This window comes from Phragmites australis, chromosome 21 (genome assembly GCF_958298935.1).
Source record: "Phragmites australis chromosome 21, lpPhrAust1.1, whole genome shotgun sequence".
In the NCBI taxonomy this organism is placed as follows: Eukaryota; Viridiplantae; Streptophyta; class Magnoliopsida; order Poales; family Poaceae; genus Phragmites; species Phragmites australis.
In genome coordinates this window covers 6645505-6671880 of record NC_084941.1, presented here as the reverse complement: position 1 = coordinate 6671880, position 26376 = coordinate 6645505, and the positions used below count along the sequence as shown (strand labels likewise).

At 39.6% G+C, this 26376-nt stretch overlaps 1 protein-coding gene across 1 annotated transcript; it reads left to right on the top strand.

The window, feature by feature from the left end:
- Nucleotides 1–3637: 3637 nt before the first annotated feature.
- LOC133903988 (transcription factor MYB30-like) lies at nucleotides 3638–6342 on the top strand. Its single transcript, XM_062345488.1, has 2 exons — nucleotides 3638–4267; nucleotides 5627–6342. The coding sequence occupies exons 1-2, from the start codon at nucleotides 4005–4007 to the stop codon at nucleotides 6180–6182; spliced, it is 819 nt and encodes a 272-aa protein (XP_062201472.1). The 5' UTR covers nucleotides 3638–4004; the 3' UTR covers nucleotides 6183–6342.
- Nucleotides 6343–26376: the final 20034 nt, after the last annotated feature.

Here is a 26376-nt window from a genome sequence, read left to right as displayed (position 1 = left end):
ATAAATGCTAAATAACATTTAATAAAATTGGATCATGTTTGCCACTGTTAGGTAGAGAAACTACTGATCCATCTGATGGGCACAAATATGATACGAATTTACAAAACATTACTTAAATATTGTGCTTTCTAGTATACATGCGGGATTTATATTGTAAAACTGAGGGAGTAGTTTAGCATAATCAGGTCCGTTTTGAATGCCTCTTAGGTGGACCACTATATTTTCCAAAATATGATAATGAAGGTGAACATTTTTGGTCTGTTTAGTAGAGCTCTAACTCTTAAAAAAATTTAGAGCTAGATTTTTCTAGCTTTAGGAATTTTTTAAGTTGAAGTTAGAGACAAACTGGGGATATTTGATTGAGACATATTATTTGCATTTTAAATTAAAAATAAAGATATAAATTATTTTATTTTAGTTTACAAATTCTAGATTCTGTATGAATTCTAAAGTTAGAACTATGTCGAACAGGTCTTTAGTTATTGTTAGAATAAAAATTTGGGTAGGAAGGATGATAAAACACCTACTTGACGGTGGTCACGGTTTTGTTCCAACTATGGCGCAGCCTCTCCAAGTCAGAACTGAATCGGAGCCCAAAGAGTGTGCTCGTGCAAACGTGTGATATTATTTAGCCGAATTATCAAACTCGATTTTCTTACCGTCTAATTTTTTATTTTGAAAGGATGGCAATAATATTGTTTTTTTTTATAGAAGAAGAGAATTTATCTAAGTTCATAAAGAAAACTAGACCCAAAAACTTTATAACTACACGGTTTAAACGAAAATTGATAGACAACTCTAAGACGGCAATACGACTTTAACTTCATAGGTGATGTTTACACTAAAAGCACAGACTAGACAATAGACATGACAAATTCAATTTAACTTGTGCGCTAACCAACCAAACTACTGTCACGCTCACAACTTAGTTGGCGGAGCCCTGCTTTAATGCCGTACCTCTCTACCCCATAAATCGGCAACACATTGCTTGGGTGAGGCGCATATTGGATCAAATCTCTGTCGTGAAACACCAAACTGAATGAAGAGCTATCTTGAAGCGAGGACGTAAGAGTGAACCTACATAAGAAGCTGGCGAAAATGACGCTCACAACACACGACGCAACTAACAAACAGCCATATCCAGTCTTACTTAACTCGTACACCAAATCAACAACCTGAGCAATAAGCCAGTGGAGCCTTACTTCTACGCCAAAAATTATATCTTTTATGGTTATATTATCTTGATGAAATATTGATAATCAATCAAGCTTAAAAATGGCCAGCTTGGTCAATGTATCTAGACGAGTACTCAAATAGTCAAATGCATGGACCGAGGGAGTACTACTCACAGTAGGAGCGGAAGCAATTAATATATAATTACCTTAAAAAATTGTCTAGAAACAATGCATGCATTTTGCTTTAGCAAACAAAGTGAATAACAGTATCTTTAAATTTTCTGTGTGAAAAGAACATGATGTTATCGAATGAATCAGATAGCGTTTTCTATGATATGATCTGGGATTTCGTTTTCTCCTCCAGAAAAAAAGATGAACTAATTTAAGCAGATGATTATTACTAAATTGAAGCAATTGATAGTTAACATAAAGGATTAGTTAGATACAGTGTATGCATTTTTGCCGCAGCACTTTAAATGAGTACCAGTAATGAATATTCAATTTTAGGTGTGAAATTGAGACGGCATTATAGGATGTACCAGATAGCACTATGCTAAGATATGATCTGGATTTAATCGCTTCCAGGAAAAAAAAACTGGAATTTTACTTGAATTGATGAATAGATATGTTGATGCAACTTTGTGATCTTATGTTAATATAGTAGTACTGTAAAATTTTCAAAAGAATATATAATAGTACCGTGCGTATGTATTCTCTCCCACATATGAGGGATTATGTTGTAATACTGCCAGTATCTAGGTATCATGGACTTGCAAATTATATAGGGTGTTATTGTTTATTGCATATGGCATCTGTTTTATTTTTCTCTTGACAATATTCCTGTCCTATGCTTGGAGGAATCATACGCGTGAATATTCGTTTAGCCATCACATGCATGATCTCAAGCAATTGTCAGAGGCTGTGGCTGCATATTCCAACAACATTTCTATCACAAGCATAGCAAACTGGTCCCTTTCATGGATGGCCCAACTTGTGTTGAAGGGGTTGTGAGCTTGCAATGATAGTAAGCTACCGCTGTACATGAGATTATTTATTTTTCTCAAACTGGGTTCCACTGCCTTTTAATTTTAAAATCAGGCACTAAATCTCTTAGGATCTTGTCAGTTATAATTGGTAATAAATTAATATGTGGTGGTGTTATCTTTTGGTTAATGAGAGTGTATCATAGTCATGGCTGGCAACCAATCAACCAAAGAAGTTGGCTGGATGGATCTTACATGAGGGTTGACACGGTAAAGGTGTTCCACCAAAGAATTGCCTTCGCCGAGAGCAAATGACTGACCCTTGCAAATTCGTAAATTTGAATGTGTCTATGTATGACACATCATCTTACGTATAAACTACATAAACTATACTAGGGCTGATTCCTACCAAATGACCATTTCTTTCGAGAAAACGAAGGCACTATACCCGGTTGACTATTTACTTCAGTTACATATAAGATGACATTACCACTCAACATATATAAATAATTATTAATAGTTATATCAAGCTAGGCTATGTAACTAACAGGACAAAGACAACATCTATAAAACAACCTCTTATCATCAAAATAGAACAACCTTATTAGAGACCACGTCTACCCAAGGCTTCAACTCCTTTCGAGAAAGTAAAGACATTATACCCGGTCGATGATACACACACCATCGGTGTGACCACACGAGATAAGATTACCGCTCAACATGCATACACAGTCACCAATAGTTAAATCAAGTTGGGTTACGTAGCCAACATGGTGAAAACAACACCTATAAAACAAGCATTTGTCGACATAATAGTACAACATTTTCGGAGACCACGTCTACCCAAGGCTACAACTCCTTTTGAGAAAGTGAAGACACTATATCGGTCGACGATTTACTTCAATTACACACACCATTAGTTGAACACACGAGATAAGACCACCGCTCAACACACATACATAGTTACTAATAGTTACATCAAGCTAGGTCATGTAACCAACATGAAAAAGACAACACCTATAAAACAACCACTTGTCGATATAACAATACAATTTCTCGGAGACCATATCTACCCAAGGCTACAGCTCCTTTCGAGAAAGTGAAGACACTATGTTCGATGGACGATTTACTTCACTTACATGCGCCATTGGTGTGAACACACACGATGAGATCACCTCTCAATATACAATTATCAATAATTACATCAAATTAGGTCATGTAACCAATATGACGAAGACAACACCTATGAAATAACCCTTTCTCAACAAAATAGTACAATCTTCTCGGAGACTACTTCTACCAAGCTACAGCTCCCAAATCCTTAAGTCAATCAACAATCCCTTCCCTGCCCTGTGGCCCCAGCCCATCTCCATTCCATTCATCCCCCATTTCGGAGAAGCCACCTCCATGAACCCCCCCCCCCCCCCCCACACACACACAAAAGAATAAAAAAGGAAATTCGGAAGAAAGAAAAAAGAAACTGGAAAGGGTAAGGGGGAGCTGCACGAGTCCAACGCAACGGCCAACAGCCCAGCATGGAGTAGAGCAGCGGCACGGAAGAAAAGGCAAACGTGCGTGCGTGAGGGCGCGCAGCCGCGTCTCGCCGTCGCATCACGTTTCCCAGATCTCCCCTCGATTTCACTCGCCGCTCCTCTTCCGCCAACCTTAAATAGCCCCCAAGAACAGCCGGCCTCCTTCGTCCTCTCCTTGTCCCGGCCGTCTCCTCCTCCTCTCCCTGTCCAGGCCAGCTCCCTCCCAAGAACTCACTCACTCGTGCGGTACGGAGAGCGAGAGCGAGGGGTGTGCCGTCGCCGTCGCCTGAGCCCGCCGGAGTCTGATCGGGTCGATGGGGAGGGCGCCGTGCTGCCAGAAGGAGGGGCTGCGGAGGGGCGCGTGGAGCGCCGAGGAGGACCAGCGGCTGGTGGAGTACATCCGCCAGCACGGCCACCCCAACTGGCGCGCGCTGCCCAGGCATGCCGGCCTGCTCCGCTGCGGGAAGAGCTGCCGCCTCCGCTGGATCAACTACCTCCGCCCGGACATCAAGCGGGGAAACTTCACCGCCGACGAGGAGGACCTCATCGTCCGGCTCCACCAGTCACTCGGCAACAGGTCAGCACCACCTTCTTTCCTTTTATTTTTCTTTTCTTTTCTTTGGGTTTTACTCTTTTTTCCAAATATTCCCGTTTGATTTCGGTTTCGGTTTTCTTTTTGGTGTTTGGCAAATTACTTTTTCCTTTTAAGTAAAATAAAATTATGCGCTTGATGGAAATTAAACTTGTCTGGAAATTCTGTCCTAAATTGTACTAGTAAAAAATAAAGGCATTTCTTTCTGAAACATAAAAGAGCATGTTAGTACTGGGTATGCACTCGATAGAAATCATCTAACTTCATCTCGTAAAGTAAAAGGAGAAACAGTGATCTGTGAGTGATAAACAGTGCCTTAATGTCGAAAACGGTAGTAGTAGAGACGGTAATTGTTCGTAAAACACTATAGCAACGGTTAGTCACCTTACTTCGCGGGATTTCCCTCTACGGAGAGGATCGCATGAAGTCAGAGGACCTCATCGGCACTCGGGGGCAGGTCAACAGTGGTTCGGATAGGAAAGGTACTATTTTTTAACTTTTTGGTACGGCTTTTATGATTGATTGGCGGCCATAGCCGCAAGAGGACGAAAGCTTGGGCGATTAGCTTAAGCCCCCTCACTTGCCAATAACCAATCCCTGGCATGAAAGTCGCCAGAGATTCCATCTCGTTGGCCTTCTCATGGCTGCCACTCTGCAGTACTGCATCATTTCATATGGCTGCACTCTGGTACGGAATGGGATAAACTGAAGTCACCGCTACAGTATCCATCTGTCACATCACCATTCACCACTTGCAATCAGCCCATAGGCCACACACTGCTCAATGCATATGTAGCACCACTGTAAAATTGTGCATAGCATGAAGTATTAGCAGATGTGCTACAGTATATTCGCTTTTTGTATTTTTCTCGTCTCGGATCATAAATGGTCAGAATTTTCAGGGATACAGCACCACTACAGTACTCTTTCCAACAGTATTTTCAGCGATACGCTACAGTACTTTTTCCAACAGTATTTCAGTGATATCGGATGTGCATGTACTTACAAATTACTGTAGCATCCATTAAAGTCAGAAAATATAGATCACAGTCTGAAAGACGATTGTGCATAGCATGGCATATAAAATTGGTGCAAATGCAGTGGAAGTGTGGAATCCCATCCCTCCTACCTGTTTAACTGCACATGAACACCACAGTTGCGGAATTAAAATATGCAGGAGGAGGAGGAGGAGTTGTGCTTCAAAACCCTCTGATTCGCTGCGGTTCAGGGCTTCAGGAGGAATCAAATCTTTGCAGCATCAAAAGCATACAGCATGCAGAATTTTTTTAGCTGTTCTGCTCGTCGTGTTCCTTGTGGTGACAATTAAATATTATGCGGCAACAGGTGGTCCGCGATCGCAGCGCAGCTGCCGGGGCGCACCGACAACGAGATCAAGAACGTCTGGCACACCCAACTCAAGAAGCGGCTGGAAGACGACCGGGAGGCAGCCGCCGTCGCCGGCGGCGCCGGCGCCGGCCGTAAGCAGAAGGCGCGCAAAAGCAAGGCCGTCGCCAAGAAGGCGGCCGACGTGGACGGGGCGGCGCCGTTCTTGACGGCGTCACCGGGGCTGTCGAGCAGCGTGAGCAGCGGCGTGACATGCTCCACCGTGACCGATTCCGCCACCGCGGCGGTGTCGTCGTCGGCCGACAACGCGGTCACCACCAGCGCCAGCCACCAGCTCGGGACCAAGGCGGAGGAGATGGAGAGCTTCAGCTCGGCGGAGTTCCCGCCCATCGACGAGAGCTTCTGGTCGTCGGCGGACGTGATGGACATGGACCTAGGCGCCATGGACGAGGAGCTGAGCCTGCCCAGCTCGTCGTCGACGAGGGACGATGACATGGAGTTCTGGCTCAAGATGCTGCTCGAGGCCGGCGACATGAGGGACTTGAGCGTCTTGTAACATCGCAGAATTAAGCTTAGCTGCCACCTGCAAGATTAGTGTCTTTTTTTTTCTGTTATCCTTTTCCCATTTTCTGCTGATGAGAAAATGTTGGGAAATTCAGTCAGGTGATTATTTCACCTTCCTTAGAAAATAATACTAGCAACATTTCTTTTGTTCTTTAGCTGGCTTCAGAATCAAGTGCAGTACTTTTCCTGGAAAAAATGAGATGGCCACAGCGATGAATTTGCCTTCTTTTGCTAACTGTTCTTCCTGTTTTTACCTTCCTAAATTAATTACCTCAAATCACAGATGGACGGCGGGTGTGAAAAATGAGGTGAAAATTAGCACTGAACTGAGAGTTGCATGTTTCAGACTATCATTGTCACTATTCAAAGTGCTGATTGTGAAATTATTCTCTATTTTTTTCATCATAGCATAAGGTAAACGTTTCTCAGCCTGTACAGCAAAATATAGTTGCGATAAAGTTGCATGCGCTGTGGGACTACACACCAACGTTTTTCACGTGTGCAGAAAAAAATGGTCCTCGTTGTACCTCCAGCCCTTGCATTTGGGGATCCGGATCCTGCAAGCTGTAGTAGAATGCATTAAGGTGGCGTTTGGATCGTTGGAAACGTGAGGTGAGTTTGGGAAATGTGAGGTGGGATCAAACATTTTTAATGTTTGGCTTATAGGTTTGGAAGTGAAAGTGAATTAAGAATGGGATATAAAGATTTTATTTTTCACCATTTGAAACCTAGGGGAGGGGGTGAGAAATAGGTGAGATAGATGTAGTAAACATATGAAATTACATATTTTATAGTTGTTGATTTCGAGATAGATGAATTGGATCAATAGAATTCGCTGTGCAGTAGGATCGAGCAATTTTGTATACAACGATTAATTAATGCAGAACTATAACAGTAAACTTATATTACTGTTTAAGAGTGATCCCTACATTAATCATCATAAATGAAGAGGATCCGTGTCCTGCATTTGGAACTATGTAAAAGTGCGAAACAAGGACGACTTCACGGATTTAACGGTCGGCGTTAAGTTGAAATATTTTGAGGATGCTGCTGATGAGAAAATGTTGGGAAATTCTGTCAGGTGATCATTTCACCTTCTTTAGAAAAGAATACTAGCAACATTTCTTTTGTTCTTTAGCTGGCTTCAGAATCAAGTGCAGTACTTATCCCGGGGAAAAAAATGAGATGGCCACAGCGGTGAATTTGCCTTCCTTTCCGAACTGTTCGTCGCGTGTTATGACCATAGAATTATTAGAAGATAAACATACGTCACGCGGATAGCTAGATAAAATCGGCTGTTAGAAGAGAAATTAGATTATAAATTAAAAAGATTTAAAATATTAAAAGAGACTTAAATTATTTTTTCTTTGTTTGATTACCAAAATTTATCGGTTGCTCTTTTATATATAGAGTGAAAATTATAATTATAATTTAATTTCAACTCTTAATTTAACTACTACCAAACTTATCTTTAAATATTCTTAATTCAATCTGACTTCTAACTTAATCCTAACATATAAATAGATATACTAACCAATTTATTCTAGGGAAAAATGCAACCCCTAAAATCACTTGGATTTTGACTTCTCCTAGAATTTTTTTTTTGCAACCCCCCCCGGTTCGGCTTTATTAAAAAAATACCCCCAAAAATTCAATTTTTTTAAATACTCACAAAAAATTCTAAAAAAACTAGAGACAATTATAAGACCTTCTATGAAATTATTTTTCAAAAATAATATCTTTTGCATCATATTTCATGGAGAGTAAATTTGAAAAAAAAAAAGAAAAACATGCAGCTCATTTATTAATTTGAGTTAAATGCATAGTTAATTATTTACTAATCAAAAAATCATGAAACCATTTTTTTTGTCTTCTTACATGATCCTCTATCTTCTAAAATTACATGAAATCTTGAATAGTTATTGTAACGTGCATGATTGAGTAAATGTGTTGCAGATAGATTAATTCATAATTAATCCATAACACTCCCAAAATTAGTGAAACCACTTTTATTAGTTTACTTAAAAAATGATTTGCGTAGAAAAATAATGGTAGACATGATAAAATTAAAATAACATGAGTTAATAAATGAGCTGCACGTTTTTATTTTTTTCAAACTTCCTCTCCATTAAATATGATACAAAGGATATTATTTTTTGAAAAAAATCACAGAAAGTCTTAGAATTGTCTCTAATTGTTTTAGATTTTTTTATTTTTTGAATTTTTGGAGGTTTTTTACAGCAAAGTCAAATTTTTGAGAGTTTTTTTTTGCATCAAAACAATTTTCAAAGGAGAAATTCAGGTGATTTTTGAAAGGTTTTTTATTTTTCCTTTATTCTAACCTTCCTGATCTCGTTAAAATGCTGCGGTACTGTTCACACATGTGAACAGTAATTTCTGCACGTTCCCGATGGGATGGACCGATTTAGGCTGACTCCGAGATGATAGGCAAAACTTGTCGTATCCCTGTGTCCAGCACCTTTGTCATAGTTTTGTCGATTGAAATCAACGGTATCGTTCTCCAACAGCTATAGAATTAGTCTCTACAGGGATACGGCGAGCGACAAACTTGCGGCTCAAAAAAGACACCGGTATTACTGTAGCAAGTGAATGATTGTAGATGAAGGAGAGATGAAAAGTAATAGAAGGTACGAAATAGGGTAACTATTGAAGAAAAAAATAAAAGATACTATAATAGTGTTAGAAGATACTATAATAATATTATAGAAAATGAATTTTTAAAATAGCTATTGTTGAAGATGGTCTTAAATAGCCCTGATGGCTGGACATGACATCATGTTTTACCTTCTTAAATTAATTAGCTCAAATCACAGATGAACGCGGATTCAATGTACTGGGTGTGAAAAATGAGGTGAAAGTTAGCACTGAACTAAGAGTGGCATGTTTCAGAATATCATTGTCACCATTCAATGTACTGACTGTTCTCTCTTTTTTCATCATAGCATAAGGTAAACGTCTCTCAGCCCCTACAGAAAAAATATAGTTCGGATAAAGTTGGATGCACTGTGGAGTTACAGCACCAACGTTTTTCACGTGTGCAGAAAAAGGGCCTCAATGTACCTCCAACCCTTGCATTTGAATCTATGGCTGTTTGTTTTTTTATATTATTGTAATTTGGATTCTATATAGAAAATGAGATTCGATTACAAAGGATTTAGGGCGGAATGGACGGATCACTTGATTTGTTTGGATGGGTTAGAGAAAGTATTGAATGGTATTAGGGTGCTTGTTTAGCAAATTAGAGCTCAAATTGATGAGAAGGAAGAGCTCAATTGGCGGTGATCTTCAGGTACCGACCTTGTCGGAATAAAGCTTTGTGTTGGGCGAGTGGGGGCCTGCAGAATCCATGCACTCGCATGCTGCCACTGTGTATTTTCTTCGGACGTCGTAGTCTACTCACTGGACAACATCGCCGCTTGTTCGCCGAATCAATCTCCATCATGTGCTCGCTGATTCGAATTGTCGTGGCATGCTTGCTAGGAGGGGGGGAGCAGGTGACTGCAAAGATGCAGGGGAGCATGAGGTTGCGGTGGGAAAGAGAAAGCGATGGAGATACATGGCCGCCGCCCGCAGTCGAGTGGTTAGAGATGATGATGGTACGACGCAACGCTTTCTCCTTATGAAGAGGTGGGAGGGGTATCGAGTTCGTACATGCTAATATCCGACTATACGAGATACAATTACTGTAGATGTTAAAATAAACATAACTTAACATAATTAGTTAACTATATAATCTGTTTACATTATAAATACCTCAACTAAATATTGTCGTGTTTTTTTAATTTAAACACTGTCATAGTTGTGATAAAGTTGGATGCACTGTGGGATTACAGCACCAACGTTTTTCACGCGTGTAGAAAAAAAATGGTCCTCGTTGTACCTCCAGCCCTTGCATTTGGAACTATGTAAAAGTGCAAAACAAGGACTGCTTCACGGATTTAACGGTAAGCGGTAATTTGAATTTTTTGAGGATGCTACGTATATTTCTCTTTTTTGAAAACACATTGATTGTTTTTCTTTTCAAACAGGACTGAAATTATATTAAAATTAAAAAAATACATCCCTATATTACTTAGGGATCTCAGAGAAATAAAGATAATATTGATGGGACGAGAGGTGTTTTAGCAACATTTCGATTATAATGACTCTATCCTCGTTGGACTCCGCGTCTAAGGTATGCCCAGTTTGCTACCTGCGAAAACACACTGATTGTTGCATCTATCGTCCAAATCTGTATTACAACTATGTTTTGAAAAGAAAAAACTGTATTATAACTTAAAAGTGATCGCAGGTTCACGATTTGTGAGAATATATCGTCCTTTTTTTCATCTATGTAGTACCAGCAGATTGACATTATTTCAAAAGTCTCAAAAAGCTCCGTGGATATGCTTTAATTTCAATGAAAGTGACTGAACATATAAAATTTTAGGCTGAACTAAAGATTCTGTCAAATAATTATACATTGAACACGAAATGTCAATTGCAACAGCGGCTATAATTAAATAAATCCACTACGATTAACGAATTAGACCGAATTCTTGGTTGACCGTGTCAGTCAAATGACCCAGCTAGCTAGTAGAAGATTCCAATGTTTGGATTCACAGGTAAGCTAAGCTGAATGACAAATAAATGAACATGTAAATAAACTATTTTTTGGTGCATGCCAAGTCAAGAATTAGTCATGGACTTTGTTACTTTCTAGATTAGGCACCTTGATTAGGTCTGTAGCTGCAGATCGTTAGCTCCAACCACAGCACAGAAAAAAGCTAGGTCACAGTTTCACACATGAGTTTCTTCTCGTAAAAACAAACAGTTCCACACATCTTTTTGAATGAGTCATGCAGCCACACGAATAGCTGATTCTGTCAAATTTATTTCCTTTTGCAAATTGGGCATTTCTTTGGGAGGTTGAATGGCCTCAGTTTGTTGATTTAGTGGAGAACCAAAGGAATTGCGGAGGACCTATACTTTCCTGCAAAATTTCTGTTAAATTCGTCAGGAATTTCAGCATTCTGAACAAGCAATGAATGCACAGTTGCATACTTCTGGGCTTCATGCATAGCAGGCTAGATGCACAACCAAGAATTGGGGAAAAAATGACGTGAAAACGAGTACAACTATGAACTATGTCGTCACAGAAGTGAGAAAAGTATTGTGAAGCCGTCGTGCCGTTTATCAATGTTCAGATGTCGAAACAGAGTGGACCGGCCAGGCATTCTACTAAGTCCCAAACCCCCGCGGATTTGGTTCAGTCAAAGGCAAGAATACGCAAGCACTCAGTACTAAACTGCTGGGATATCTTAATCAACTTGCAACAGCATGACATGAACAAGGACAGACTCGGTTGAGAATATATCCCAGCACGGTTGCGTCTAAGGCGACCGGCCTGGCATTCTACTAAGTCCCAAATCCCCGCGGATTTGGTTCAGTCAAAGGCAAGATTACGCAAGCACTCGGTTTATATATATATATATATATGAAGTGCTATGGTATATCTATGATGTAGTATAATATTATATATCTATAACTCAACATCTAATCTAACTAACTAATTTAGCCCACCTCCTTGGTCCTACCATTTATTGTAGCATCTGAGCTAATCCATCACTGGTTACTATAGCAGCCCGCCTAGCCGCACATGCCTGAGCCCACCCAACCGCATGCGTACCACGTGGCCGCGAGCCAGCTAAGCCCACGTGAGCCATGAAGCCGCCCAACTCGCTTGCCTCGTGCACGCCCGTCCGCCATGTGCTGCTAATCCTGTGTCGCTCACTCAGTAGTTCTTTAGTAGCTGCTATATAATAATTTTGCTATAGATTGAATGCTTTTTATATAAGTGTGAGAATTTACTATGACTAAGATGTTTCAATAGTTATCAGTAGTATGAAAAATTACTATAATTCGGATTCTTTAATAATTTTATTATGGGTTAGATACTTTCAAGTACAAGTGGAAATTTACAATAACTCGGATTCTTCAATAATTTTGGTATAGTTTGGATGCTTTCAAGTACAAGTGAAAATTTACTAGGACTCGAATTCAGTAATTTTATTATGGTTAGATTTTTCAAGTACAAGTGTGAAAAATTATTATGGGTAGGAAGATTACTATGGGCTGAATGCTTGCTTTTCAAGGTGAAAATTAGTACGAGTTGGAAATCAAATTTACTATAGGTTGAAAATTTACTATGATTTGAATGTTTCAATAATTGTTAGTCATTTTGTTTGGTAGTTATATCAGTAGCTGTCGAGTAGTTTCAAGTATTATGAAAATGTACTATAATTTGGATGCTTTAATATTTGTCAGTAATTTTGTTCAGTAGTTATGTCAGTAGCTATCTAGTAGTTTCAAGTTATAAAAAACTGATCAGTATCAGTAGTTCAATATTCAGTAGTTCCAAGTCGTAATAAAATTGTTCAGTAGTTGTGCTAGTAGTTCCATATTAGAATATATTTGTTCGGTAGTTTATTTCAGTAGTGTTAGTATTTGCTAGTAGTTACCAGAGTATCAGTAGTTTGTTCAGTGGTGTCAGTAGTTTTTTTCAGTAGTGCCAATTTTTTCAAGTCATAGTAAAATTATTTAGTAGTTTGAGTTAGATGTGTTAGTAGTTTCCAGTAATATCAGTAGTTTGTTCAGTAGTTATTGTTCAGTAGTGACAATAGTTTAGTATTTAGTAGTTCCAAATCATAGTAAAATTGTACATTACTTAATACATTGAGGACTATTAAACATTTTTTTACATAACTAACAACTACTGAACTTACTGATATGATACCATGAAAACTAATGATGATTATGGGATGAGGGGATGCTACTATTGATGTGGATGAGTTAGTTGCTTACAAAAATCAACCCATACAAAAATCAGCTCGTTTGGATCATGCATGGTGCCCTGATGCTGCGTGAACCATGTGCGTTGGTGCGGCCACGTGGTGCTGGCACAACCACCTAGAGTGAGGGCATGCACGCTGGCGGTGGTGCGGGACGGGGGCACAAGCATGCAAGGGATGTGTGGCAGGGAGTGGTCACAAGTGGGCTGGGGGTGAGAGCGCAGGTTCAGGCGCATGGAGGGGACACATGGTGAGCGCGGGCACGGGCATGTTGGGGCGAGCACACGAGGGCTGGGGCCACGAGCGGGTCCGGTTTCGCTGGGGACGCGTGGCAGGGCGTGGGGCTGGGGAGCACTCGGGGACACGGGGACAAGTAGAGGGGCATGAGGGCAGGTGTAGAATAGCACCGTATATACATACACACACACACACACACATATATATTGATGTGTGTGTATATATATATTTGACGAGTCTATTCTTCGCCTAGGCTCAATGTAGTTCACTTTTGCGTCACCCCCAGTTATTGATGTCACCTTTGCGCCACCTCAATTACGACTAAGAAAATAGTCAGTTACGACGGCACAGATAGTTGAGTTACGATCACATGAAAAAAAGTCAGTTACGATCGTAACTATACTGCTTTTGGGATCGTAACTGGGGGGTGTGCGCAGAGATGAACAAGTTACGATCACATGACAAAAATGCATAATTACGACTAGAGAAGGTACCGAGTTACGACCATATATATTTGTAATAACTGACCTAGCTTGTGAATCGCAACTGTACTGCTTTTGGGATCGTAGCTAGGGTTGTGTGCAGAGTTGAATAAGTTATGATCACATGACAAAAAGTATATAATTATAAATAGAGAAGGTAACGAGTTACGACTATATATATTTATGGTAACTGACTTATCTTATAGATCGTAACTATACTGCTTTTGTGATCGTAACTGGGGTAGGTGCAGAGGTGAAATATGTTGTGCCTAGGCACATAATAGATATACAGTGTATATATATGTATATATATGGCAAGTCTAATCTGCACCTAGGATTTGTGCCTAGGCGCAGATAGACCTGCCAATGCGCTAAGGCACCTCGCCGAGCCCGTTCCATGTGCCTCCTAGACCGCGCCATCCCCGATCGCACCCCTCTGATCTGAAGTGCATCTAGACCCCCTATGTGGGTTTTGATGATTGACGACAAACGATTAAGGGACTAATATGTTCAATGAGTATTTGAATAGGTAAAAGTCCCGATGATGAAAGCTAAACGATGTTGGTGATCCCTAAAATGAAGAAAGAAGACGGAGCGTGGTTATTTCTATAGTTATAGCATTTTACTTTAATTTAAGTATAGGAATATCGTACTATTAAGAGGGATGCAACATTAAAAATTTTGTCATGATCTTAGTGCTCAAAGCCAATCCTTAGAATGAGAGACACAATCCACAACATAGACACTTGTTTTTAAAACGTTCTGTTGATATCGGAAGTTCCGATAGGACATATCGGAAGTTCTGATATATATCAGAGTGTCCGACGTGTTAAAATTTTGAGTGCCCGGGAAGTTCTCTGTTGAATCGAAAGTTTTGATGTTTTGGATCAGAAGTTCCGATGTTGATTGGAGTGTCCGACGTGTAAAAATTTTGAGCACTTGAGAAGTTCTCTGTTGAATCGGAAGCTCCGATGTTTTGGGTCGGAAGTTCCGATATTGATTGGAGTGTCCGGCGTGTTAAAATTTTGAGAGCTCGGAAAATTCTCTGTTAAATCGGAAGTTCCGATGTATTTAGTCGGAAGTTCCGATGTGTGTATATTTTCAGTTTCGGTTTGGGTAGAGTAAGGCGTAGCTGTTACTTAGAATAGATCGAAAGTTAAAATCTTAAGGTCAGAAGTTCTGATGTGGGCTGAAAAAGAACATAACGGCTAGTTTTTGGAGGATACCCTATAACTACCCTTTTGACTTACCCTTTCCGAGCTGCTGCTGCCTTGACAAGAAAACACCCTCTCCTCTCCCTTGCTTTGTGCTACATCTTGAGAAAGGGATTTGAGTGAGAGATCTAGTGAAAGTGATTTCAAGTTCATCTTTGAGCACACTAGGTTTCATCTCTAAGCTTTGCTTCATGTGCATTTGTTACTCTTAGAGATTGAGGTCTCCTAGATGGCTAGGAGTCATTCACGAGTCACCGATTCACTTGTGGTGCACTGTGAGGAGTTTGTGAAGGCTGGATTCCGCCTCCGAAAGGGAAAATACCAAGTGGAGCCAATGAGTGCTTTGTGCAACCTCGCGAGGAAAAGGGTTGAAAGAGACCCGGCTCAAGTGTGACCGAGCCCCCCTCAATGGAAACGGAGGATCCCTCGAGGATCCGAACTTCGGGAACAAATTCGTTATGTCTCCCTCTTTGGTTATTTCTTTTTTTTTAATGCAATTTTGTGCAATTCGTTTACTATCTTGAATTAGACTTTGTGCTTGCTGGTTTTACTTCAAATTGAATAGCATCATACCCTGTTGCATCAAGCATTTTATAGTTTAACTTATTGTTGCTCGTAGATCTAGCTAAGTTCATTTTTTAGGCATATCGGAAGTTCTAATCGTCTACATCAAAACTTCCGGTTTAAGTCAGAACATCCAATATTTATATCACAATATCCGATATCTGTTTTCGTTGTACTGTTTTGTTATAATATTTGAAAAAATGCATATTCATCCCCATCTAGGGCATATCTCGATCCTTCAATTGGTATCGGAGCTTAATCTCCAAATTAGGCTTTACCGCTTGAGAATTCAAGATGACAGAGAGAGGGAAAGGAGCTCAAATTCCATATGAGTATCCAAATGCATCTTCATATGTTCCAAGTCATTTCATAGAGCACCTTACTTTGATGGTACTCATTATACAGCATGGAAGCATAAAATAAAAATGCACTTGAAATCTATTAACCCTCCTATTTGGCGTATAGTGGAAAATGGCTTTCCAGTGCAGGATCCAAACTAGCCCACCCCCGAAGATGATCAAAATGAACACAAGAACGCGCAAGCCGCAAATATAATATTTAGTGCGTTGAGTGGAGACGAGTTCAACCGAGAAGAAGGTCTTGAGAGTGCCAAAGAAATTTGGGACACACTCTGTAATGTTCATGAAGGCACTTCAAGCGTCTGAGAGTCCAAGATCGAGCTATTGAAGAGCAGGTTGGATCATTTTTTCATGGGCGATGATGAGACGCTGAGTGAGATGTACAATCGAGTCTCATTGTGAATGAGATCAAGGGGCTTGGGTGCAAGGAGATGATCGCCAACTTCATCGTCAAGAGGATGCTCCGGGCTATCACTCCAAGAAATGTCATATTGGTGACACTCATCCGGGAGCGACAAGACTTCAATAATCTCACACCTCATGATGTACTTGGAAGAATTCTAGAACATGAGTTCATGCAACAAGATTCCAAGGAAGTTTATGATCTCACCAACCAAGGCTCAAGCTCAAAGAAACAATATCTCGCCTTGAAAGCAAAAAAGAGAAGTTGAATCAAGCACAAGTGAAGATGAGAGTGAAGACCACTAAGCAAAGGATGACATGTCACTCTTTGTTAGAAGATTCAACAAGTTTCTCTAGAAGACTGGTTACAACAAGGATGGTAGAAGAAAAGCTTTCGGCAAGTCTAATGGAAGACATTCATTGAGAAGAAGCTATGAGTGTGGTGAATCGGGTCACTTCATAGCCAATTATCCAAACAAGAAGGACAAGGAAGATAACAAGAAGAAAGAGAAATAACACAAGAAAGACAAGAGCAAGTATCACAAGAAGAACTACAAAGGTCAAGCTCACATTGATCAAGAGTGGGATTCCAAAGACTCTGACACTGACTCCGATGAGGATGAAGGTGTTGTAACTATTGCTTTTGCAACCACTCCACCGACCAAGTCACTATTTGATCACTCAAATGATGACGAGGCACCCATTTGTCTTATGGCAAAAGGGCGTAAGGTATCATCTACTACCAAATTGCATAATATTGATGTTACTAACGAGAATGGTAGTAGTAGTGATAGTGATGATGCCTTGCTAAATGATTTGAGTAAAATATCTTTACCTAGCATGTGTGAATTGCTTGAGACAATAGAAGGTCAAGAGGAAACTCTCGAGAAGCAAGTAGAATTGCTCATCTTTGAAAAGGAGAAAAACCTTAAACTCAAGAAGGACCTTGCTAAAGAGAGGGAGAAAAATGAAAAATTGGCTAAAATGCTTGAGTTAGCCAAAGCTTCAAATGCTAGTCTTGAGAATTCAAATAAAATACTTCAAGAGAAATTTGATTGATTAAATAGAGTTCATAAAGCCCTTGAAGTTGAGTTTGAAATTGTCAAGAATAGCACCTCCTTTTCTAATGATGCATCTTGTTCTACTAGTGTCTCAAACAACATTGATTGTTCTAGATGCAAAGATATTGATATTAATGATTGTGCTACTAACTCTAAATCTATGCAAATATTAACAAGCCAAAATAAGAAGCTTATGAGACTCCTTCACAACGGCCTTTTAAAGTGTCATATGTGTAGTAAGGCCCTCAAGGAGTATCTTGGTTATCAAAGAAGTAACTTCAACCATGAAGCACTTGGATACTATCCTCCTAAAGGGAAAGAAAGTTGAGATCTTGGTTAAAAAAATGATTCATCAACTTTGTCAAAGCCAAAAATATCCAAAACTATATTCATGCACCTCAAGCTACTTTTGATGCATCATATGTGCTTAAGAAAAATAGTCATGGTAGAATTGTTGCTAAGTATGTTGGTGTTAGACATAAGCATATTTCTATTAAGAAATTTATTTGGGTACAAAAATTACTTGTGACTAACTTGAAAGGACCCAAGCAAGTGTGGGTACCTAAAAATAGAAATTGATCTATTCTTGTAGGACTAGACATCCGGTGGAAGATGTTGGGTAATCGATAGCGGTTGCACAAATCATATGACCGGAAGAAATCAATGTTATCATCAATTGATATAAGTGGATCATCACATGAGAATATTGTGTTTGGTGACAATGGTAAAGGAAAGGTAATGGGTTTATGTAAAATTGCAATCTCAAACGACCTTTCCATATCAAATGTTTTGCTTGTAAAATCCTTGAAATACAATTTGCTATCTGTATCTAAATTATGTAAAATGAGTTTCAATTGCTTATTTACTGATGTTGATTTGACAGTCTTTAGAAGCGATGACTCCTCAATAGTCTTCAAGGGTCATATGAAGAGCAAGCTTTATCTTGTAGATTTTTCATCGGATAAAGCAAGCCTTGAGACTTGTTTGATAGCTAAATCTAACATGGGGTGGCATGGCATCATAGGCTAGCTCATGCCGGTATGAGAAATCTTAACAAGCTTCTAAAAGGCGAGCATATTTTGGGACTAACAAATGTTTCCTTTGAGAAAGATAAGATTTGTAGCGCAAGGCAAGCCGGAAAGCAAATTGGAGCACTTCATCCAGCCAAGAAGGTCATGACGACCACAAGACCTTTGGAGCTACTTCTTATAGATTTTTTTGTTCTTATTGCTTACATAAGCATTAGTGGTAACAAATATAGATTAGTAATTGTTGATGATTATTCTTATTTCACTTGGGTGTTCTTTTTGCATGACAAGAGTGAAACTCAACGAACATTCAAGAAATTTGCAAGAAGAGCTCAAAATGAGTTCAACTTGAAGATAAAAAAAAATTAGAAGTGACAACGGGAGTGAATTCAAGAACAGTCAAATTAAAGAATTTCTTGATGAGGAAGGAATCGAGCATGAATTTTTGGCACCCTACTCCCCTCAACAAAATGGGGTTGTCGAAAGAAAGAACCGCACGCTCATTGAGACGACAAGAACCATGCTTGATGAATAGATCTCTGATTGCTTTTGGGCGGAGGCTGTCAACACCTCGTGTACCGGTTGTATCTTCACTGGATCTTGAAGAAAACATCATATGATCTACTTATCGGTAACAAACCAAATGTCTCATATTTTCGTATTTTTGAAAGTAAGTGTTTTATTCTCAACAAGAAGCAAAAATCCTCCAAATTCACTTCTAATGTAGATGAAGGTTTTTTGCTTGGATATAGATCAAATGCCTATGCATACCATGTTTTCAACAAAACCACCGGTTGTATTGAAATGATGCGTGATGTGACATTTGATGAAACTAATTGCTCTCAACTAGAACAAGTTGATCATAATATTTTAGGTGCTGAAGAAATTCCAAGTGAAGCAATCAAGAGGATATCGATTGGTGAGATAAGACTACAAGAGCCTAAAGAAGATTCAAATCAATCATCTTCATCAATTCAAATGGAGTCTCCAACCTCAAATCAAGATCAAGAAGAATCCAATGCATGCCTTGATCAAGATAAAGAAGATAAAGTTTAACCTCAATCACAAGTGCCACACCCTAGAATTCTTGGTGACATAAATAAGGGAGTCTATCTCGAGTTGCTAATTTTTATAAATATTACTCTTTTGTATCCTCTTTGGAAAATTTAAAGGTAGAAGACACACTCGAAGATCTGGATTGGGTGATGGCAATGAAAGAAGAGTTGAACAACTTCACCCAAAACAAAATATGGTCATTGGTGGAAAGGCCCAACCAAAACATGATCGGCACCAAATGGGTGTTCCCCAACAAGCAAGATGGAAACAGGATTATGACAAGGAACAAGGCAAGGCTAGTTGCACAAGGCTTCACACAAATTGAAGGTTTGGACTTTGTGATGCGGGAATACCCGATCTTCCTTAGGTAATATGGTAAGTCGATTTGATAGAGCTTTGACGTTGATGATCCAAAGGCTCCGATCAGTACAGATCAAGAACCCTCACAACCACTACACCACTACTCTGTAGTTATCAACCGTGCCAAGACACGGTTGACCTCACCAAGAAGGTTTTTTCTTCCAGCGAATCAAGAACATAAGCAAGAACATGTAGGTGCAATCTGAATATTACTGATTACAAATGAAGTAATCGAGTTGGGGTTCAACAAACACGATTACAAGACCAACTAGGTCTAAAATGGTGGTGCAACATCTTATTTTTTTGATTTTGACTAAACTATAATGAATATTTAGTTGATCTTATATCCATTGGAAAAGGCTCATCGTAAGCTTTCTAGAATGTCCAAGATCGCCTAAAACGGACTTCGTATGAGAGAGGTATGCTCGTTTTACTAGCATATTGTCCTAAGACTCGACTGCGACCACAATCACGACTAGAGCTCATCCTCGAGTACGAGTAGACTTGAGCCTCGAGGGGTGATGTCCGGTTAAGGTTGTTGTGCTTCTCCCACGTTCCTAAGCAATAAAACATGAAAAAAAATTTAGTAGTAATCCATCCAAGAAAGCATGAACAACAAGAAACGAGTTCACCTGGTGGTCTAATTGTCATGCACATGCTCTTGTAATTAGACCTTCTATAATTTGAGGATTATTGGCCGTATTTATCATATCCAAAGGAGCCATGAGCTTATCACTTTGGTGAGGCATATGCCCCCGTTGCTAGATTAGAGTCAATCCGTATATTACTTGTTTTTGCTACTCACCATAATTTCAAGCTTTATCAAATGGATGTGAAGAGCATATTTCTCAATGGACCCATCATGGAATTGGTATATGTTGAACAACCTCTTGGACTTGAGGATCCCAAATTCTCATCTTATGTCTATAAACTTTATAAGGCATTCTATGGGCTCAAATAAGCTCCTAGAATATAGTATGAGTGCCTTAAGGATTTTCTAATAAAAAATGGCTTTGAAATTGGGAAAGTTGATACTACTCTCTTTACTAAAAAGCTTGATAATGATCTATTTGTGTGTCAAATATATGTCGCTGACATTATATTTGATTCTACTAACAAATCTTTTAGTGATGAGTTTAGTAAAATGATGACCAAGAGGTTCGAGATGTCGATGATGGAAGAGCTGAAGTTCTTTCTAGGATTTCAAATCAACTCAAGGAAGGCACATTCATATGTCAGACCAAGTACATCAATGATATTCTCAAGAGATTTTACATGGAGAACGTCAAGCCTATTCGTACTCCCATGAAAGCTAATGGCCATATCGACCTCAACAATGATGGTAAACCCGTGGATCAAAAGGTATACCATTCTATGATAGGCTCATTGCTTTATCTTTGTGCATCTAGGCCTGATATTATATTTAGTGTGTGTATGTGTGTAAGATTTTAAGCCACTCCGAAGGAGTGCCACTTAATGGTCGTTAAGAGAATTCTTCGATATCTAGTTCATACACCTAAACCTAGGGCTTTGGTATCCTAAAGGTTCGAGTTTTAATCTCATTGGGTATTCTGATGCGGATTATGCGGGTTGTAAAGTGGATAAGAAGAGCACCTTGGGAACATATCAATTCTTGGGTAGGTCTCTAGTGTTGGGGTCTTCCAAGAAATAAAACTTCGTAGCCCTACCCACCACCGAAGCGAAATACGTTTCCGCAGGTAGTTGTTGTGCACAATTGCTTTGGATGAGGCAAACTTTGAAAGATTATGGAATTTCTATGAACAAAGTGCCTCTCTTATGTGACAATAAAAGTGCAATCAAGATAGCCAACAACCCCGAACCAAGCACATAGATATCCAGCACCACTTCCTTCGTGCACTCCACAAAGGGAGACATAGATATACAACATGTAAGGACGGAAAAACAATTAGCGAATATCTTCACCAAGCTCATAGATGAGCATAGGTTTTTTGAGTTGAGAAATGAGTTAAATATCCTAGATTCTTGAAACGTGGCTTGGCCCCTTGCATACAATGTTTGAATATTTGCCTATGAGTTCGAACTAATATGGTGAACATGTCTTGGCAACGTGTTTTTCTCTCAATGAGCATACACAAACCATATGACGTGAATAAATTGATATTTTTGCCAAAAAAAAGGTGACCCTTGGTGACTTATGCGCAAAATGTGAATCTAGTGCTAAGGGACCTCATTCTAAATGAATTTTGGTCCTAGTACAATATTTGGATTCATACAAGACCAATCTCTAAGTCAATTCACCATTATTGATTCCATTTGCTCTTTTGACCGCTTATCGGATTTATTGGTTCATCTTCATACCAATTTATCTATTCTGATATTTGGATCGTGTTGATCCGCTTGTGATTATAGCTTTGATTGATTGTGTGTTCGCTGATCACAAGTGGAAAAACATCCAAAGTGTTCGACTGATCAACCTCTCTAAAAGTCCTTCCGAATCTCAACTTCAAATTCCTTGAAAAACCTCTATTTTGCTAAAAATTTGCACATATCGGAATATCCGGTGTCTCAGACCAGAACATCCAATCAGTTAAAACTCCCAGATTCTTCCCTCAAAAATTTGGTATATCAGAACTTCTGATTTATACATCAGGACTTCTAATCTTCAGTCTTTCTGGAAATTTACACGTATCGGAATTTCCGACCCTATGACCGGAACTTTTGATGTGTGGAAGTTAACGGCACCTTTTACCCTAAGTGAAACGTTTTCCTCCTCATTTTATCACTTTCACTGTTGCCTCTCACCTTGGTCTCGCGCTCCACCGACGATCGGACCTTCCGAGCCATCCGAACCTCTAGTTCTTCCTCTGATTTGGGTTCTCCCTTGGCTGAAGACTCTGATTCCTCTCTGGATCGATGTTCTTCTCCGGTGTTTGCTCTCCCTTAAGGTATCTTCGTTCTCTTCTAGGGTTTCTTGAAATCTTAAGTTTCTTGTGAATCCCTTCGGTGGAAGTATAGCATGTGGTCCAGGTTGGTCCTAAAGGCAATACCGACCAAATGCAGTTGACAAAGCTGATACCAGTGGTTATGGGGCTCGCAAGGGCAAGGAGCAAGTCTGATTACGCATTTGAAGAGACTATGAAAGGAGTTAAAAGGCTCAGGACGATCATCGAGACTATACCACATGATGAAGCACAACCAACCATGGAGTTGGTCTCTGTAGCAGAAATAGCAATTTTTGCAATTGCACCACCAATGTTGAAAACTAAAGGAAGAAAGCCTAGCAAGCAAGGCAAGCCCAGAACCTCTACAGCGTCGTACAAGCACATATAAAAGGAAAGCCGCAGATGAATCACAATCAACTAGAGTTATAGCATATCACTGTTGTGGGCTGCAGGGGCACTACCAGACTACATGTGAATTAAATCCAAATCGATGCATTGGGAGGGGAGGCAAAGCTTGAAACAGCACAAGGAAGAGAGGAAGGCCATGTGTAAACTGAGAGCTCAAAGATGAGTTTGAAAATGCTAGTGAAAACGAGGAAGAAGACGAAATGTCACAGGACAGAAGCCATAAGCCAAGATGATTAGGACCTTAGTGAAAAAAAGTCAGATTGTTTATACATTGTTGAAACAAAAAAAACATTGTGTTAGTTACTATGATCATAATTTATGGATTAGTGGTTCTATTTATTCTTTCATGTTTCAGTTGCAACATAATTTGTCGGATTATAACCAGTATACATAGTATTGGGAGTTACCATTGTATGACTACTTTGATTACCATTGGGGGGGGGGGCATGCGCATTATGATCATGTGTTCTATTGCTAAGTTGCTATCAAGAGTTAAATTAGTTACTACCAACACAGTATACCAATTACGTTCAAATAGGCGACTTTGAAGTATTACCCGGTTGCTATGTAGAGTGAGACCAGTTACTACTAGGATAGTACACCGATTATGATAAAGAACATTCAGAATTTTGAAATATGCAGGGCAGGGCAGTTACAGCATGCAAAGGCAAAAGCAATTGCTACATGCAAGGCAATGTATTTACAAAAAGCTGTGCCAACATTTGTCTTGCAGCCCTATGACGCATAAGAGAAAATTAAAAGGAGAAGCAAGGTGGTGGAGAGCCAGAGGTGTCCGGGACACGCTCGCGGTAACCCCGGTATTATAGGAGCATTGCAAGTGGGTGGTTCTAGGTATGAGAAAGGTTGACACGGGTACCCCTTGGGTGGACCTGTATGGTCACTCAAGTTGTATAGTCATCGTGTCATGTGGGTAGAGTTGTACCCCTGCAGGGTGTAAAAATAATTCGAATTGCCACGCTCTCAATCATCAGCATGCTCCTATCCATTTGTATCGGTCGTAGAGTCATGAATGTGGGATAGTTGGTATGGTTTTGTTGGACATGGTTGTCGATGGTCGTTGATTACATTAGATGGTTCCATTTACATTTATGTTCATGTTGTTACAGGTTTGAAAAGGTTTATTTGGTTAAGTATAGATGCTCACCCATATTTTTCTAGGTTGCTTACACATAGAAGTTACTTAACCATGCGGTCTTCTCCTTGCTAATGGCTCAATGCATAATCTTTGCAGTCAGGTTATCTATATGTACCCTATATGGATTAAGTCTTGCGAGTAACTTTGTACTCACGCTGCTCTTTTAGGTACTTCTGGTGAGAAGGAGCTCGTTTTTTGCTATTTGACGCCTATCGATGTTGGTGGCGGGCCTGAGTAGACAACTACTCTTGAGTGGTGAAACTTTTGGAGTGGAGCCTAACGGTATGTGGCTCCACTCTTCTTGTGTTTTCTATAGTTTTGTTTTTGTTGCGTAGTTGATTAATATTTTGTGTAAACTATTGTAAATGGTTGAATGCTTAAGAACTTGTATTATAAGATTTTATACTCGCTTTTTTTAAGACTTGTTGTAATGTTATATGTTGAAAAGGTATGTGTTCCGATCTTAGATACAAAACACATATCGAAACTACAGACATGGTATTCTGGTTAATAATTGAGATTATGATTACGAATAATAATCCTCCTGATAATTAATTAGAATACTATTTAGACGGTTCCTCGTAGTAAATTATAATACTCCTAGACGCATAATATACTCGTTGTGTGTGTATATATGTAGTAAAACTAGTATGTACTCTCGGGAATACATACTCCCTACTATGATATACCATATAAATGAACTGAATATACTCCTTTGTCACTATAAATATACTTATATACTCATTCTAAGATACTCTAATGTGAACTACATGAAAAAATAGAAAAGAAATCCATCAATTTTATTAGATTTTGATAATAACTTTGTATTTGTACATAAAATGTAATACACTCAAAAAAAAATATGTGCAAACTATTAAAAAATTATATATACCGCTTGGATGATCTTATATACTTACATGCTCCATGTACATACTATTTATCACACGAGATACTCCGTATATAATAAGATACGTATATAAAAATACATACTCTCGAAAATATCAAATATGCTTCATATATATATATATATATATATATATATATATATATATATATATATATATAATATCACGCCCTTGCAGAACTCGGTTGTCTCACGTATAGTCGTACACTTTTTTCTTGTACACATATTGTCGTGCATGGTCTAGTCAAGGACCCAGGAGCCGAAAGCTTGTGAAGTTGTTGTAGTTGATGACACAATCCATGACGACGCGCACAAGTTTTTCTTTCCTTTTTCTGCAAGTAGCAGGTAGGCGCTCGCACAGATGTCTATGCCTGTTTTGGCCAACCTTGAGGCTCTGACCACGCACGGCTATGCCCTGTTGTTCCTGCTGCGTCCATCCATTGCCCATGCAAAAATGTACAGCAGCACACGCGTGGAGCTGCGCTGCGACGACTCGGCTGCTTATCCAGCGCATCGGTGCGTGTTTTTTCCAGCAGTAGACTTCATGCGAGTCTGCGTGCATGCTACGGTCGTGCGCGCGTGGCACACGCGCCAGCGACGGGCGATAGCTGCTCACACGAGTCGCCGAATAGGGTGCTACAGAGGACACACTGCCCCAGGGGCGAGCGACGACGACTGCCCCAGGGGCGAGCGACGACGAGTCGTCGGTGTCGCTCGCCGTGCGTGTGGGTAGAGTAGGTAGCAGCCGAGACGAGTCCACGGCGGCGGCGGCGCATGCTACGCCGTGCGTGAGCACGTACCTGCAGACTTGCTGTATTCGGCAGGGACTATGCTGTCAGTGAGTTCTAATTTATTCATAAAAATATTATAAAATCTTAAATTATTTTTATATTTTTAAATAAAATCGAGAGTTAAATAAAAAAATTTAAACATGCACGTACAAGCTTCTTGTAGCTTCTTTCTTCAATCACTAGCGCGGCGCATAGCACGGGAGGCTATATTCGGTAAGTGAGGTGCCGAATACGGTAATGTATATCGTATTTGGCACCTCAAGTGTCAAATATAGCCATTTTTGGCATCTTGTGTGTCGATACAGTGTACAGTGTCGTATTGGGCACCTAAGGTGCTGAAAGCACTTCGGTGAAAAAGATATCGAATACACATGCTAAATTTGTAAATA

Excerpts from the sequence above, each read along its gene's own strand:
- LOC133903988 (XM_062345488.1), top strand. The coding sequence starts at position 4,005 with ATGGGGAGGGCGCCGTGCTGCCAGAAGGAGGGGCTGCGGAGGGGCGCG. Across the intron at positions 4,268-5,626 it reads CACCAGTCACTCGGCAACAG|GTGGTCCGCGATCGCAGCGC; the intron begins GTCAGCACCACC and ends ATGCGGCAACAG.